This window comes from Pelmatolapia mariae, linkage group LG10_11 (assembly GCF_036321145.2).
Source record: "Pelmatolapia mariae isolate MD_Pm_ZW linkage group LG10_11, Pm_UMD_F_2, whole genome shotgun sequence".
Classification (NCBI taxonomy): Eukaryota; Metazoa; Chordata; class Actinopteri; order Cichliformes; family Cichlidae; genus Pelmatolapia; species Pelmatolapia mariae.
Window position 1 is genome coordinate 42,315,516 of NC_086236.1, and position 14,460 is coordinate 42,329,975.

Below are 14,460 nucleotides of genomic sequence, written 5' to 3' on the forward strand. Positions count from 1 at the left end.
ACGCCACAGAATGTGCAAGAAGAAGACTAAGTAAAAAAATTTACAGTTGCAAGTCTGATGCTGCAAGCTTGTTTCTGAAATGCAAATTTGTTCACATACTATAGAAACATCCAGTGTCTGTTGGAGGTTCTGCTAATCTAAATCGAAAAAATAAAATAAAATATAGAAATAAAACAAAACAAAACATTTTTCATTTAAAGGTTTGTTGAAAGGGTTGCTCTGCACCTCCAATAATCCATTAGCCATGCTAGTACACAATAATTTCTTTTTGCATTTAAGGTATGGTGTTTTCACTGCACGCCATTTGAAGGGCATATATTTTAAGCAGTCTTCACAGGAAACATACAGGCATAACAAATGTTGTTATTTGTGGTTTCTTTCCATTTAAAGGTTATAGATTACAGCTTTGATTTTTTGGCCACTTCTTTCAACAAGTTCCAATTTATGCAGACTTCTTGCAGACCTTTTCATTTTCCTTTGACCGTATTTACACCTGCCTTTCAAATTTCTGCACAGCCTCACAACTCCAGGCTTTGGTCCTTATTGTCAGGCAAGCACCTGGAAGACCTCAGTATAACCACTGCTTTCTCAGTCTTACATATATACTAATCCAGTGGTTCCCAAACTTTTTTTGCCGGGCCCCCCTTTGTTTACAAACACACACACACGCACGCACGCACGCACGCGCACACGCACATCCTCCAACCACACACAGCCGTATTTTCCTCCTTTGCGGTTTATTTCACACCTCAAACATTTAGTAAAAAATTAAGCAAATACGAGTAATCTGCAATAAATTACAGGTAAAAATAAAATAAACTACTAACTCTTTCACGCTACATCCACACCTACACGGGTATTTTTGAAAGCGCAGCTCCACACGTAAACGGCGTTTCGAATCACCGAAAACGGAGATTTTTTAAAACTCCTTTTTTGCGTTTAAGCGAGGAATACAGAGTTCATCACGCAATGTCAAAGGTATGTGCATTTTTTCACGTCACTCTGTGCGCCACGTTATTGTTTACATGAGATGAATTGCAGAATGGCAGATAGAGACAAAATACTGTTAATCTGACTGTCTGCAGGTTTTACACGCTTACATTTACACAGGCAGTTACTGTCCCTCCATTTAGAAAGGCAGAGGCGTCATGGTGTCATTATTTTACGTAGTTGTTTTTTTTCCCTGTGTAATAATATTCAACATTGCTATCAATACATTTTTCAAAAAATGTCTCTCTGTGCAAAATGGGTTCAAAAACATAAACAGCTGTGGGATACTGTTTGTCCGTGATTTGGAGAGCCCAGCGCTGCTCCCGACACAGGGAAAACCAATTCTGCAGGGGAGACCTACCTCAGCACTTGTGCAGGTGAAGCCAAAGGGAAGATATGCGTCACCATATTTTCTAGTCTTTGGCTTAGAATGAAGTTGGTTTGGAAACATATTCAGCGATGCTTCATCTCCTGCTTTGCGTTTCTGTGGCCGCCCCGTGCTAGCAGTGTCCAAGCGTTTTGTTTCCCCCCCCCTGCAATGGCTCTGCGCCCCCCCTAGGGGGCGGGCCCCACACTTTGGGAAGGTCTGTACTAATCTAAAGTCATCGCTTTCAAATTAAGTAATTTAAATTATGGACGCTGTTTATATTTGTCCCCACTCAGGTAGGAGTGTGAACAGATTCATGTCCCCACAATCTGAGTAATGCAAACATGCACACAACAACAAAGGCCAAAACAACAAAGACACACACCTGCGGGTGAAGGAATGCACAGTAGCACCTAAGAAAACAGAGTGGGTGACAGGGAGATGGGCTATTGCCCACTAGCACAGAGTCATTCAGTCTAGACTCCAGATGTTGGCAGAACATAGCCCAGCACACACCCACCCACTCATCCACTTACACACACACACACACACACACACACACACACACACACACACACACACACACTCTCTCTCTCTCTCTCTCTCTCTCTCTCTCTCTCTCTCTCTCTCTCTCTCTCTCTCTCTATCAAACACACACCTTTTGCTTGCTGAATCCAAGTAAGTAGTGTCTTTGCCTCATTGTCAGAAATACTCAGTGATATTTGTGAGCATGGAAGTGCCTTGGGCCTCCCTACAGCCATCATCTTGTCTTTTTTTCTTAATCTTCCTAATGTAGTATAGTTGAACTGGCTGCTCAGCAAGACAAAGGAGAGCGTAGGATGCCATTTTCCTTGCCAACATGTTAGCTCAAGTGTAAAGCAGCATCTAAAGGCAGTAGATTTCATGTCCGCTGGGTGGAGCGAGATCCTGAAGGAGGTCCACTGTTAAAAAGAAGCAGAAGTGGAGAGACACGAAAACATTCTTCATCTAATGCTGGTCCAGCTTCTAGAAGAAGTCTTTCTGCCACTTACTGGAGATAACAAGCTGCCACTCAGCATGGCACCATGTAAATCAGCAAAATCTCCACAATTGTGGTCTCAGCCAACAAGACAAAGTATAAATGTGGTTGAGTCAGAAACAAAACCTCCAAAATGCTTTTGAACAAGTCTATGAAAATAACATAATAATGATAATAATAATAATAATAATAATAATAATAATAATAATAATAATAATCAAGGAGGTGTTCAGTGATGTGTGCGACATGAAATGGAAAGTTCAGGAGCAGAATCACTATCATTAAGGATTATTTCAATATTAATTATAATGAGATAAGTTAGTCCTTTTTAAAACACATTCCTTACTTTTGTATTTTAACTTGTAATAATTTCTCAGTCCATCTGAATATCTGGCGTTAGAGAGCAAAGGTTTACATCAACTGCTCTTATAGGGAACCTGCAAACATACATATAAATGCTACAATCATTTTACCATGACTATTATATTATTATATATCCATATGTCTGAGCTGTGGGAGTAAGCCTGGAGAAGACCAACAGCAGGCACAGTGTGAACATGCAGACACAGAAAACCTTAGACTTAGACTTATCCCTATGCTCTCCTTTTTTCTCCTAACTGGCATGTTTGACCTGTGGGAGTGCAGAAACCACACAGAAAAAGCCTCAGACTTTAAAACTGCAAACATTTACAGTGACGTCCCAGAACAACACACCTGCAGCCCGCACATAGATTACAGTTTTTCACTATTCAGGAATTGACAGTACTAATAAGAGCATCTGAGTGCTCGCCCATCATTTGGTTCAGTCTGTAGATTTTGTGGTTCAGTCCAAGCCATGGCTAATTGTTTGCTGCTGGTTTGATTCAGTTGTCAGTTCAGACAGTAGGTAGGTGAGGTGTCATTTAGTTAACCAATTTAGTTAATCTTATGCTTCCCTAGCAGTTATGCTTTCAGACTTGTGCTATGTTTAAAGTGATAAATGTTACAAGGTCAACAATAGTAAAATAGCTGGCTCCATTTTTTAAAATGAAAGTGACGAAGGTAAGGATTCATAAAGAGATGCTGTCAGATTAATGTGTTAATCTGACAGCATGTGTTAATGTGCTAATATGTTTTAACCCTCCCATTATGATGTGGGTCCAGTTAACCAAATTTCAAGTTTAAAAATGTAAAAAAGAAAACTTGCTCTAAGTGCTTTCTGAATACAACATTTTTGCTTGGATTAAAAAGTGTAACCAGCATATAAAATGAAAATGGTGCAACATATTTCACCAACACAGACACAGAGACACACACACGCACACACGCACACACGCATACACACAGACACAGACACACACACACACACACACACACACACACACACACACACACACACACACACACACACACACACACACACACACACACAAAATATACCAGGCAGGCTCAGTAGAGCTTGCCTTTACAAGGCAGCATCCCTGCCAGATGTCACTAAGTGTTGATAGACTCTCACCACTGTTGGAGACCAGTGTGTGTGGGAGTGTTTGTATTTGTCTCTGTGTGTATGTGCACACATCTTTTTTGTGCTACAGCATTTACGTGCGCCTAGTTAAATATGCCTTCCTGCGTGTTTGTGTGTGCGTGTGTGTGCACTCATATTGCCTGTGTGAGTGTGTACAGTATATATAAAGAGCCCTGGAGCAGCTTGAGAACAGTAGCGCCACACAGCAGGAGTTGGTGCAGACAGAGCTGCTCTGTTTGACGAGGTGCTAAATGTTTGTTGTTCTTTTGAATGTCTAATTTGTTGCCATAACATATGCAAGTCTTCAGCTGCTGAGTGATGATTATGCACGCCAAACTGTGGAAGACTGTGTTTGTTCATTACGAAGGCTTCAAATTGAAAAAAATTCCAACTTTTAGTTTCAAATAACAGAAATGTGAACTTACTGACAGTGACTGATTGAATGGTGTTCGTTATATCAAACAGCCTCTGTCTCCATTTATCAGTGCAGAGCGATGGCTGTCATCTGTATTATATTATAATGTTTCATAGGAATGATAAATGTGCTAGATGTGTCACATACAGAAAAAATGATGCCACCTTCAGATTTTAAAAATTAAGAGGACAGCAAACTGCATACTGACCAATTGTTGGTCAGACATAATATTGAGAACGTAATTCCTGAAGTTTAGATTTTACATTTAGGCTATTAGGTGACATCTTATAGGCTCAAAGCTAACTGAAGTGGAGCAAAAAGCATTCAGGAATAACATTATGACAACTGATAGATGAAGCAAATAACATTTGTTATCTCTTCATAATGACACTTGATAGTAGGTTGGATTTTGTCAGCATAGGACTGAATGTGTTTCAATTTATTAGGGAGCAAGTGAACATTTTGTCCTCAAAGTTGATGTGTTGGAAGCAGGCAAAATGGGCAAGCCTGAGGATTTGAACAAGTGGGAGGGACCAAAGTTTTGTGGCTATATGTCCTCGATCAGAGCATCTCCAAAACTGCAGCTCTTGTGGAGTGTTCCAACTCGGCAGTCGTCAGGATCTATCGGAAGTGGTCCAAGGAAAGAACAGTTGTGAACCAGTGACAGAGTCATTGACTGCCAAGGCTAAATGATGCACATGGGAAGGGAAGGCTTGCCCGTGTAGTCCATTCCAACAGAAGAGCTAGTGTACCTCAAATTACCAAAAAAGTTCATGCTGGTTGTAATAGAAAGGTGTCAGAATACACAGTTCATTACAGTTTGTTGTGTGTGGGGCTGCACAGCTGCAGACCAGTCAGGATGCCCATGCAAGCCCCGGTACACCAGCAAAAGCACCAACAATGGGCACTGGACCATGGAGCAAAGGAAGAAGGTGGCCTGGTCTGATGAATCGCATTTTGTTTTATATCACGTGGATGGCCAGGTGCATGTACATCACTTACCTGGGAAACACCTGGCAGCAAGATGCATTTTGGAAAATCTTAGTGTGGCAGCGGGGTGTAGTTTGTGGCTCAGCTGCAGTGGAGGGGTGGTCCATTGGGTTCAGGGGCAGTGGTTGGGGAGGCTGGTTAATGCAGCTCTTTGTAAATCACGCCTTCACTGTCTTTAAAAAACAGTAGTATGCCAGGACCATGGGTTGTGTGTGGAGGACTGGGAATGATGGCTGAAATAGCCAGTTTGAAGAAGTAGGAATAATAAAATTGATTTGCATTAAACTGAGTGCCTCTGTGTGCAGCAGCATGAAACAGCAACAAGTTTGAGGTGTTGCATTGGCCTCCAAATTTCTCCAGATCTCAGCCCAATTGAGCTTCTGTAAGATGTGCTGGACAAAGATGTAATTTCCATGCAGGCCTAATCTTGCAAATTACGGACTTAAAGGATCTGTTTCTAACATCTTCGTGCCAGGTACCGCAGCATATTTTCAGGGGTCTAGTGGAGTCCATGCCTTGATGACTCACGGCTGTTGCCCTTGTGCAAATGTCTAAGTTAAACTAAAGATGTTAGCATCTTTAGTTGTTGGCATCGATCTCTTGTCATCTTATGTCTGCTTTGCAAAAACATCAACAATTCTAGAGCTCACATCTTATTTTTTTTTTATGTCTATAGCTAGATAGCTAATAGATATTTACTAGCTGCTGTGCGGTGGAAAAAGGTGATGAGAAGACTCTGTTTCTGTGCATCTGTACCAAGCCATAGCTGCAGGTCATATTCCATAAATATATAAAAACAAGAATCAATAAATGCTTGTAATGCTGATGTTTGAGAGGACTTCTGCATCTCTGGACTTTGGAGGTTCCTGTCCCAACATAGGCTATAGTAGTTAGAATATTAATTTAGTATTGTTTTTCTAAGTTTAATTTAAAAAAAAATGTAAACATTTGAAATGACTTTGTTATACTCTATATTCAGTACATATAAAGTGAAATATATCAGTTACTTATTATGGCTCCTAAAAGTAAGAAATCCAGTATCTTAAATTATTCATTTTTGAAGTCAGTTACATTTCTGTTAAAACAGTACAAATACCACATATCTCTCTCATTACATTGGGGAAGACTTCTGAATTCACAGATGACAATCACTGACAGCTTCAAAGAGTGCTGTATCAAAGTCCATTGTGAAACATTGAGTAGAAGGGAAAAGTGTTGTAGGAAAAATGCACAAGCTTTAAAGATGTCACGGTATGGCATGGCGGACCGTGGGGGTGTAGGGAATGAGGAGGACCCAGGCGCGGTGCTCTGTGTATAAACAGTGCGTTTATTTACAGTGGTGGAAATAACAACAATAAATCCCCGTGTTTTCCCCGGACTCCCGTGTCGTGTTCTCCTAGTGCTCTCTGCTCCCGTGTCTGCACTCCCAGTGCTCGCTGCTCCTCAGACCTTCCACGCTCCTCCTGCGGGAAACAGTGGCAGCTGTCAGGACACTCAACAATGGCAGGCATGCACTTAACAACTGGACCTAAACTGGGTGACTAACATGGAGTCTCACGCAATGATCCCGCGTCGGTGGGAGCTCCAAGACTCTCTTAAGTAGCTCCCCCGACGAGGCCTGATCAGCAGCAGGTGTGTGGCTTCGGGTGTGGCCAGTCCCCTAGCAGGGCCACACCCACCAGGCCTGAAGGCGCCTATAAACGAATGCTCAGACACACAGCCACCCACACACACACACACGTACAAGCATAGAGAAGGGGGAGCAATACCAAAAATACATAACAATATAATATAAGTCCAAAACTGCTCAGGGTCCCTGGGTCGCTCAGACCCAGGACCCTGACAGTACCCCCCCTCTAAGGGTCGGCACCCGACGACCCAAAACAAAAACAGAAAACAAATCACAGAACAACCAACCCAGGGCGGGTGGTGGGGGGTCCAGGACGGAGGGCCAGAACCAAAACAAGCAAAAAACAAATCAAGCCCTCCCAGGTCACAGTCCCAAAGTCAGACCGCGCATCCCGCAGCGGTGCAAAAAAAAAAGAAAAACGCCACAAAACAGTCTCAGGCGGCCCATCAGTACAACAAAAGAGTTCAGGAGGCCTACCTCGAGTCCAATGGCGGCAACGTTGCAGCTCCGGCGGACGGCCATGGGTCCGGCAGCAGCAGCAAAACGGTTCTGGGGGCCTGCCACTGATCCAGTGGCGGCGGATCTGCAGCTCCGGTGGCCTGCCACAGGTCCGGTAGCAGCGGCAAAACGGTTCCGGCGGCTTGCCCCGGGTCCAGTGACGGCGGCGGCGTTGCTCCGATGAGCAACAGCGAGGGGTGGCCCGTAGCCTATGAAGCGCTGGTCGCTGACGTGGACGCGCTGGACGTCGATGGCGTAGAGGGCGCGCTAGACGTGGGCGGCGTAGAGGGCGCGCTAGACGTGGGCGGCGTAGAGGGCGCGCTAGACGTGGAGGTCCCTCCGGCACACTGACCTCCAGTCCCGGTTGAGCGGATCCCTCCGGACCTCCGAGCTCCTCCGGTGGCAGCTTGGGCTTGACAGGCTCGCTGAGCTCCTCCCGCTCGCCGATCTCCCACTCGCCGAGCTGCTCATGCTCCGGCTCCTCTTGCTCCTTCCGCACGCCGAGCTCCAGCTCGGGCTCGCTGAGCTCCTCCGGCAGCGGCGCTGGCTTCTCCGGCACGCTGAGCTCCTCCGGCAGCGGCGCTGGCTCCTCCGGCACGCTGAGCTCCTCCGGCAGCGGCGCTGGCTTCTCCGGCACGCTGAGCTCCTCCGGCAGCGGCGCTGGCTCCTCCGGCTCGCTGAGCTCCTCCGGCAGCGGCGCTGGCTCCTCCGGCTCGCTGAGCTCCTCCGGCAGCGGCGCTGGCTCCTCCGGCTCGCTGAGCTCCTCCGGCAGCGGCGCTGGCTCCTCCGGCTCGCTGAGCTCCGGCTCCTGCTCCTCAGCTGGCGGCTCGCTGAGCTGCTCCTGCTCCTCAGCTGGCGGCTCCCCAGCCGGCGGCTCGCTGAGCTGCTCCTGCTCCTCAGCTGGCGGCTCGTCAGCTGGCGGCTCGCTGAGCTGCTGCTCGGGCGGCTCCGGCTCGCTGGGCTGCTCCGGCTCGCTGAGCTCCTGCTCGGGCGGCTCCGGCTCGCTGAGCTGCTCCGGCTCGCTGAGCTCCTGCTCGGGCGGCTCCGGCTCGCTGAGCTGCTCCGGCTCGCAGGGCTCCGCAGCCAGCGGCGCGGGCTTCTCCCGCTCTCTGAGTTCCTGCTCCGGCATGCTGAGCTCCTGCTCGGGCAGCGCGAGCTCCTCTGGCACGCTGAGCTCCTGCTCGGGCAGCGCAGGTCCGGGTGGCGACGTAGCAGCCGGTGAAGAAGATGGCGGAGTGGTGGCTGCAGGCAGATGAGACGACGGCGGTCCTACAGCTGCAGATGGTGAAGCAGCGAGTGGTGTGGAGACCACTGACCGAGGCGATGTTACCTGCGCTGACGGCTCATCCACTGCAGACACAAACACTGATGGTGAGGGAAATGGAAAGTTGTCCGTACTACTCACCACAGCCGGCTCTTGAGATGTCCGTGGATTAGGCTGCGGTGAGGAACGCCGACGGCGCGAACGTCGATTCCGTGTAGACGTCGGGGCCGGCGTGTCAGGCTGCGAATCCACCAGCTGTCCGAGCCGGTGAGCAGCCTGAGGAGGAGAGTGGAGGTGGAGGGTTGCGAGCAAGAAGTCCAGGACTACTGAATTTAGGGAGTCCACCAGCCAGGGGAATTTAAACAGCGTCTCCTGCAGCCGCTTCTCCACGGCGCGACGCAACCCCTCCTTCTCCCACCATAACTCACAGAGTCTGTAAACTTTGTCCGATACCTCCCTCCTGAGCCTCTCCTCAGAGACCGCTGGGTCCATGTCTGGCGGGATCATTCTGTCACGGTATGGCATGGCGGACCGTGGGGGTGTAGGGAATGAGGAGGACCCAGGCGCGGTGCTCTGTGTATAAACAGTGCGTTTATTTACAGTGGTGGAAATAACAACAATAAATCCCCGTGTTTTCCCCAGACTCCCGTGTCGTGTTCTCCTAGTGCTCTCTGCTCCCGTGTCTGCACTCCCAGTGCTCGCTGCTCCTCAGACCTTCCACGCTCCTCCTGCGGGAAACAATAGTGGCAGCTGTCAGGACACTCAACAATGGCAGGCATGCACTTAACAACTGGACCTAAACTGGGTGACTAACATGGAGTCTCACACAATGATCCCGCGTCGGTGGGAGCTCCAAGACTCTCTTAAGTAGCTCCCCCGACGAGGCCTGATCAGCAGCAGGTGTGTGGCTTCGGGTGTGGCCAGTCCCCTAGCAGGGCCACACCCACCAGGCCTGAAGGCGCCTATAAACGAATGCTCAGACACACAGCCACCCACACACACACGTACAAGCATAGAGAAGGGGGAGCAATACCAAAAATACATAACAATATAATATAAGTCCAAAACTGCTCAGGGTCCCTGGGTCGCTCAGACCCAGGACCCTGACAAAAGAGTTGTCAAGAAAAGTCAAGAACTTGAGAGAGCTTCACACGTAGTGGACTGAGGCTGGCGAAAACGCGCAGATGTCTAAATTGCAACGGAGTGTCTCTTTTCTTTTTAAATACTTTGAAGTTAGTCAAAGTTAAGCCACTCCATAATATGGCCCATGCTGAGAAAAGAACAGTGTACTTACAATGTAAAATGGGAAAATATTCTTAGTTTTATTGCAAAATTAACAAGAAATTACACAGTACTTAAAATTACTCACAGTATAATTTGTGTCTCCTTTCATGTAAGATACGAGAATTTAGCCTCAACTTCAAATGACGTATTCACTAATTAAATGTACTTAGAGTCATTTGTGTCTCCTTAACTGTAAAAAACCTGAAGCTGTTCAATACTTAAAATTATTCATGCAGTACCTAAAATTAGATTTTCTGTAAAATTACCATGAAATTGCATATCACTTAAAATGACTTACACAGTATTACACACAATTCATTGTATTGACACCTGAAATGATAAGGAACTTGATGTGCTTTTTTGTCCAGGAAGCCAGACTGGATTTAACAGGTCTCTATGATGTTACATTCATTCGCAGCAGCTGTTTTGCATTCTTTATCAGCTACATCTTCTTTGTCATATTTGCATGTTTTCACTGCATGACATTTTTCAGCCAGTTATATGCTTTTCTTGATTTATATATGCCATCAACCTACCAGGGACTGCAGATGAGAATTAACCTATATGGTAGATTTACATGCTAATGTTAATTTTTTCCCCTATTTAAACAAATTTTAACAAATATTGCTAATTTCCCTGTACTTTGTTATGGAATCATTTTGATCATACCTACATTATCTCAGAACTAAGAATGAGCAGACGACAGTTTGGGGTACATTATACAGCAGAGCATGCTATTCTTATCTACAGCCACAGAAGCTGAATTCAGTTAACTTCTGAATAAAGCAATAGAGTTTCCATGTTATCCATGTGTTCTGTCAGGGTAGTCCAGCTTCCTGTCACTATACAAAGACATGCACATTTGGTTTATTGGTGATAAATTGACAGGAGTTGTGAATACCAGCAGGAATGGTTGTCTATATCCCTGGCAGCCGTGTGATGGACTGGCCACCTGTACAGGGTGTACTCTTCCACTGACAGCTGGAATTGGCTCCAGCCCCACCGTGATCCAAAAAAGATTGAGATGAATGGATGAATGGATGGATTTCAGTGAGATCAAAAATACAAAATTGCATCATAGAAAGTGCACACTAACAAAGTGTTTGAGGTGTGATGTTCAGTTTGATCAGCTCATAGATAAACAGACCCCGAACAAGACCTAGAGTTTGGGCAATGACTGATAACAGTGTCATGGAGAGACATGAAGGATTACACCTGCATCTGTAGCCATGCTGACCTAACAACACACAGCCATCCAGGCAGGCACGCACAAACACACACAATAAGCAGGAGGTGTTGTTGTCTAGTCACCTCCACAGTCCATCTGTTGTCCAGTCAGGAGGTTAACCTGAGGGGGGAGGGTGAACCTGAGAGAAAGCACTCCCAAGTATTGTTCATGTCCAACAGCAGGGGGTAGCGCGTGTGTGATGGCTGAGAGGAAAGCCTTGTTCCGAGACCTGAATTCTAACCTGAGCCTTGGTAACTTTGTCTGGTCTTGACTTTGTCTAGCTGTGACCTAGTTCCCGGATGTTTTTGAACAGGTGGTGTGAGTCTCAGCTCAACAACCTCACAAAAACGTGTTTTTTATAGCTCAAAATTACAATTAGAAACACACAGTTACTTGGTTATTCCAAGTTGTTGGCCATGTCTTATCATCAGTATCACTAATTTCTCTGACCTTGGGCTTTCCTCTAGATCATTTACCCTATATGAGTCTTTTCATCCATGAGACAAACTGGATCTTTCATAATTTATATGGAGCAGATGTTTAAGATGCCTCTGTGATATAGTTATTCTGATCACAATGTGCATCACCATCTACAATAGAACGGTCTAATTGAACTGCCAAAGGTCTTTGACCTCAGTGGGGTGTCATACATGGTCTATTAAGAAGCTCTGAGAGATTCACAAAAGCAATTGATTAGGCATCACATCCACAACAAACAGCTGAAAAGCCTAAAGTATGTGAGGAATGCAGGGAAGGCATGAACTCTTAACATTACAATGGGGATCAGCAATTAATTGTGGCCTCTTGCTCTGCTTTTAGGAATAACTGAGAAACAATATGGCTGACTAAAGCACCACCTGCCCATATGCATGAATTTATTCTCTTTATGCGATCTCTCCTTTTCTCATACTCAAATTCCTGATATGGGTGAAAAGCCCATTGTCTAAAAACGCCATATATAACTAATTTGCATATAATGAATCTATCTAAAAATTTTAAATGTTACTTTTATTTTTAACCAGTGTATTTTTTATTCATCATCCAAATCAAAACTTGATTCACCAATAGGATATTTTTGCATTGAGTAAATAGATACCATTTCCAGGAGGTTGTCAGGTAGTGCATTTATGAAGATTTTGAGATGTTACTATGACTAAAATGTATGCACTATTATTTTCTGCATTATTTTTGTTGTATTAAATTTGTTAGATCAAGAGTTGCCAGTGTTAAAGCATTTTTATTTACCGGAAGGAAATATTTAATACTTCACATTATCAAAATTGACTTTGGTCTGGTAGTAGATGCAAGTAAATCCATTTTAAATTAAAACAATAATATAGAGGAAAAAACCCTAGAATCAGATGACCCACTGTTAGCAAACACTTGGAGACATGGGGAAGGAAAAACTCCCTGCAGCAGAACCAGGCTCAGGGAGCGATCTGAGGGGAGTGAGACAGGACAAAAGACACAATGTGGAGGAGAGCCAGAGATCAATATAACTAAAGAACACTTGTTATATGTCAAAGTTCTGGTTAGCATCTCATATCGATAAAAGTGAGGGCTGTTCATTATGGCTTTAGTTTCATGAGCTAGTTTCATGAGCTAGTGCTGATTTAATTGGGATCAGTTTTTCAGGCTAACATTTCAAAAAATATAAGTGTTAAACATGTTTAAGGTAGCAGTAGCTGTTATCTTTAGCTATACAATAAAATTAACAGTGTCTAACTGCAATCATGGGACTCTTTCCCACATAACTAAGGTAACTATCCCGTGGCTTCAGTGTTATTTGAAATACAAAAGATCTTGACATCGGCTGATGATGCAAACTCACATGCTAAACTTCACAAAACATAAAAATTTCCTTTGCTGTTTGCGCTTATGGTATGAGTTCTGTTCATTGTGATGTGCAGAAGTCATAGCATGACTCTTTGCATATTTGGGATGGGATGCAACCTAAGCTCAAAGTTCTTTATGCTCCATTGACTTCCATCTTGATTTAACCCAAGCACTCAAACCTTCTCTACCTCCATTAGGCATCACTTACTTCCTGTCCTTGGTTTCTATGTCCTGCTTTATACAGTTCACCTCCATTCACCTCATTCTCGCTCAGACCTCTATCCTCTCACTGTTTCCTCTCCCTCCAGCCCCTTCGGTTTGTGTTGACACATCTCACCTCCCCAGCCTGTCTCCTTCCCATTAACTTTGGAGCAGATGGCAGGGCCCTGCTCTCTCTGTGTGAGCTTGACTGACAGGGGCCGGTCATCAACCTCCATAGACGACCAGTCATATGCCGCTCCGTCTCTCCTCTCCAACGTCCTGTCCTTTAACTCTCCTCTTACACATTCTCCTCCAAACCTCCTTTGCTCCTTGTTATTCATCCTGCATTCATTTTCTCCTGCAGTTCTGCTGATTCTTTTCAAGTATTCTACCAGTCAATCCACGCTAACCTGCAACCTTGATGTTCTTGTTCTGCATTCACTTTCATTTATATAGCACAAAGTCATAACATAAGTGATCTCAAGACACTTGACCTATTAAGGTTAAGATCATGAACTTTAACTCAAAGACTGATGATCTGACTTTCTCCTTCAGGTAGGGTGACCAACTGTCCTCTCTTTTTGCACTTGTTTACTTGTAAAAGTCAACAAGTGCATTTTTTATTTCAATATTTATTAACCATACAGAGAAGGCATCATTTAAATCTGTTAAAGTTTTCTTTAAACAAACAGTATTATTAAAGTTCGCCATGACTGGGCCAAGTGTCCTCTTTTTTGGAAATCAAAATATGGTCAACATACCTTCAGGGGAATGTCAGAAAGCAGGATTTAGAGTCGCTCTAGCCCTGGAGCAGCAAAGCATCCTCACAACTACTGTGGAGTTCTGTGTTTGAGTACACCACATCTAAGAAAGCCTTTGCTTTTCAGAAAGTTTGAGTTTTCACTACTAGGTCTATAGAACAAAAGACTGGTGTTTAACAAGATCGAATATTGGTTTTTGCCAACTTTGCTGATGTGAGAGAGGTCTGCAGTTCACTGGACTGAATCTTTTGTCACTTGATCAGTCAGTCCCATGAACCTTCCAGCCTTTTCTCATAAGATCGAGGTAACTTTAAGGCAGAACTTTTGTTTTTTAACAGAAATTTATGGGCATTTTATAAATACGAAAATTTAGGGCATGCTTCAAAAATATGGAAAAACGTCCATAAATTTCATATATACATTTCATATTTAAAACAAACAGACAATATTTTCACAGATGTGAAAGGGAAAGAG

At 44.6% G+C, this 14,460-nt stretch overlaps 1 protein-coding gene across 1 annotated transcript; it reads right to left on the minus strand.

Annotated features, from left to right (window-relative positions):
- Nucleotides 1–7,277: 7,277 nt before the first annotated feature.
- On the minus strand, nucleotides 7,278–9,675 carry LOC134635406 (fibrous sheath CABYR-binding protein-like). The gene is made up of 4 exons (XM_065471714.1): nucleotides 9,491–9,675; nucleotides 8,152–9,404; nucleotides 7,765–8,094; nucleotides 7,278–7,679 (listed from the first exon to the last, which is right to left on the minus strand). The coding sequence occupies exons 2-4, from the start codon at nucleotides 9,199–9,201 to the stop codon at nucleotides 7,278–7,280; spliced, it is 1,782 nt and encodes a 593-aa protein (XP_065327786.1). The 5' UTR covers nucleotides 9,202–9,404; nucleotides 9,491–9,675.
- Between the last annotated feature and the right edge of the window lie 4,785 nt (nucleotides 9,676–14,460).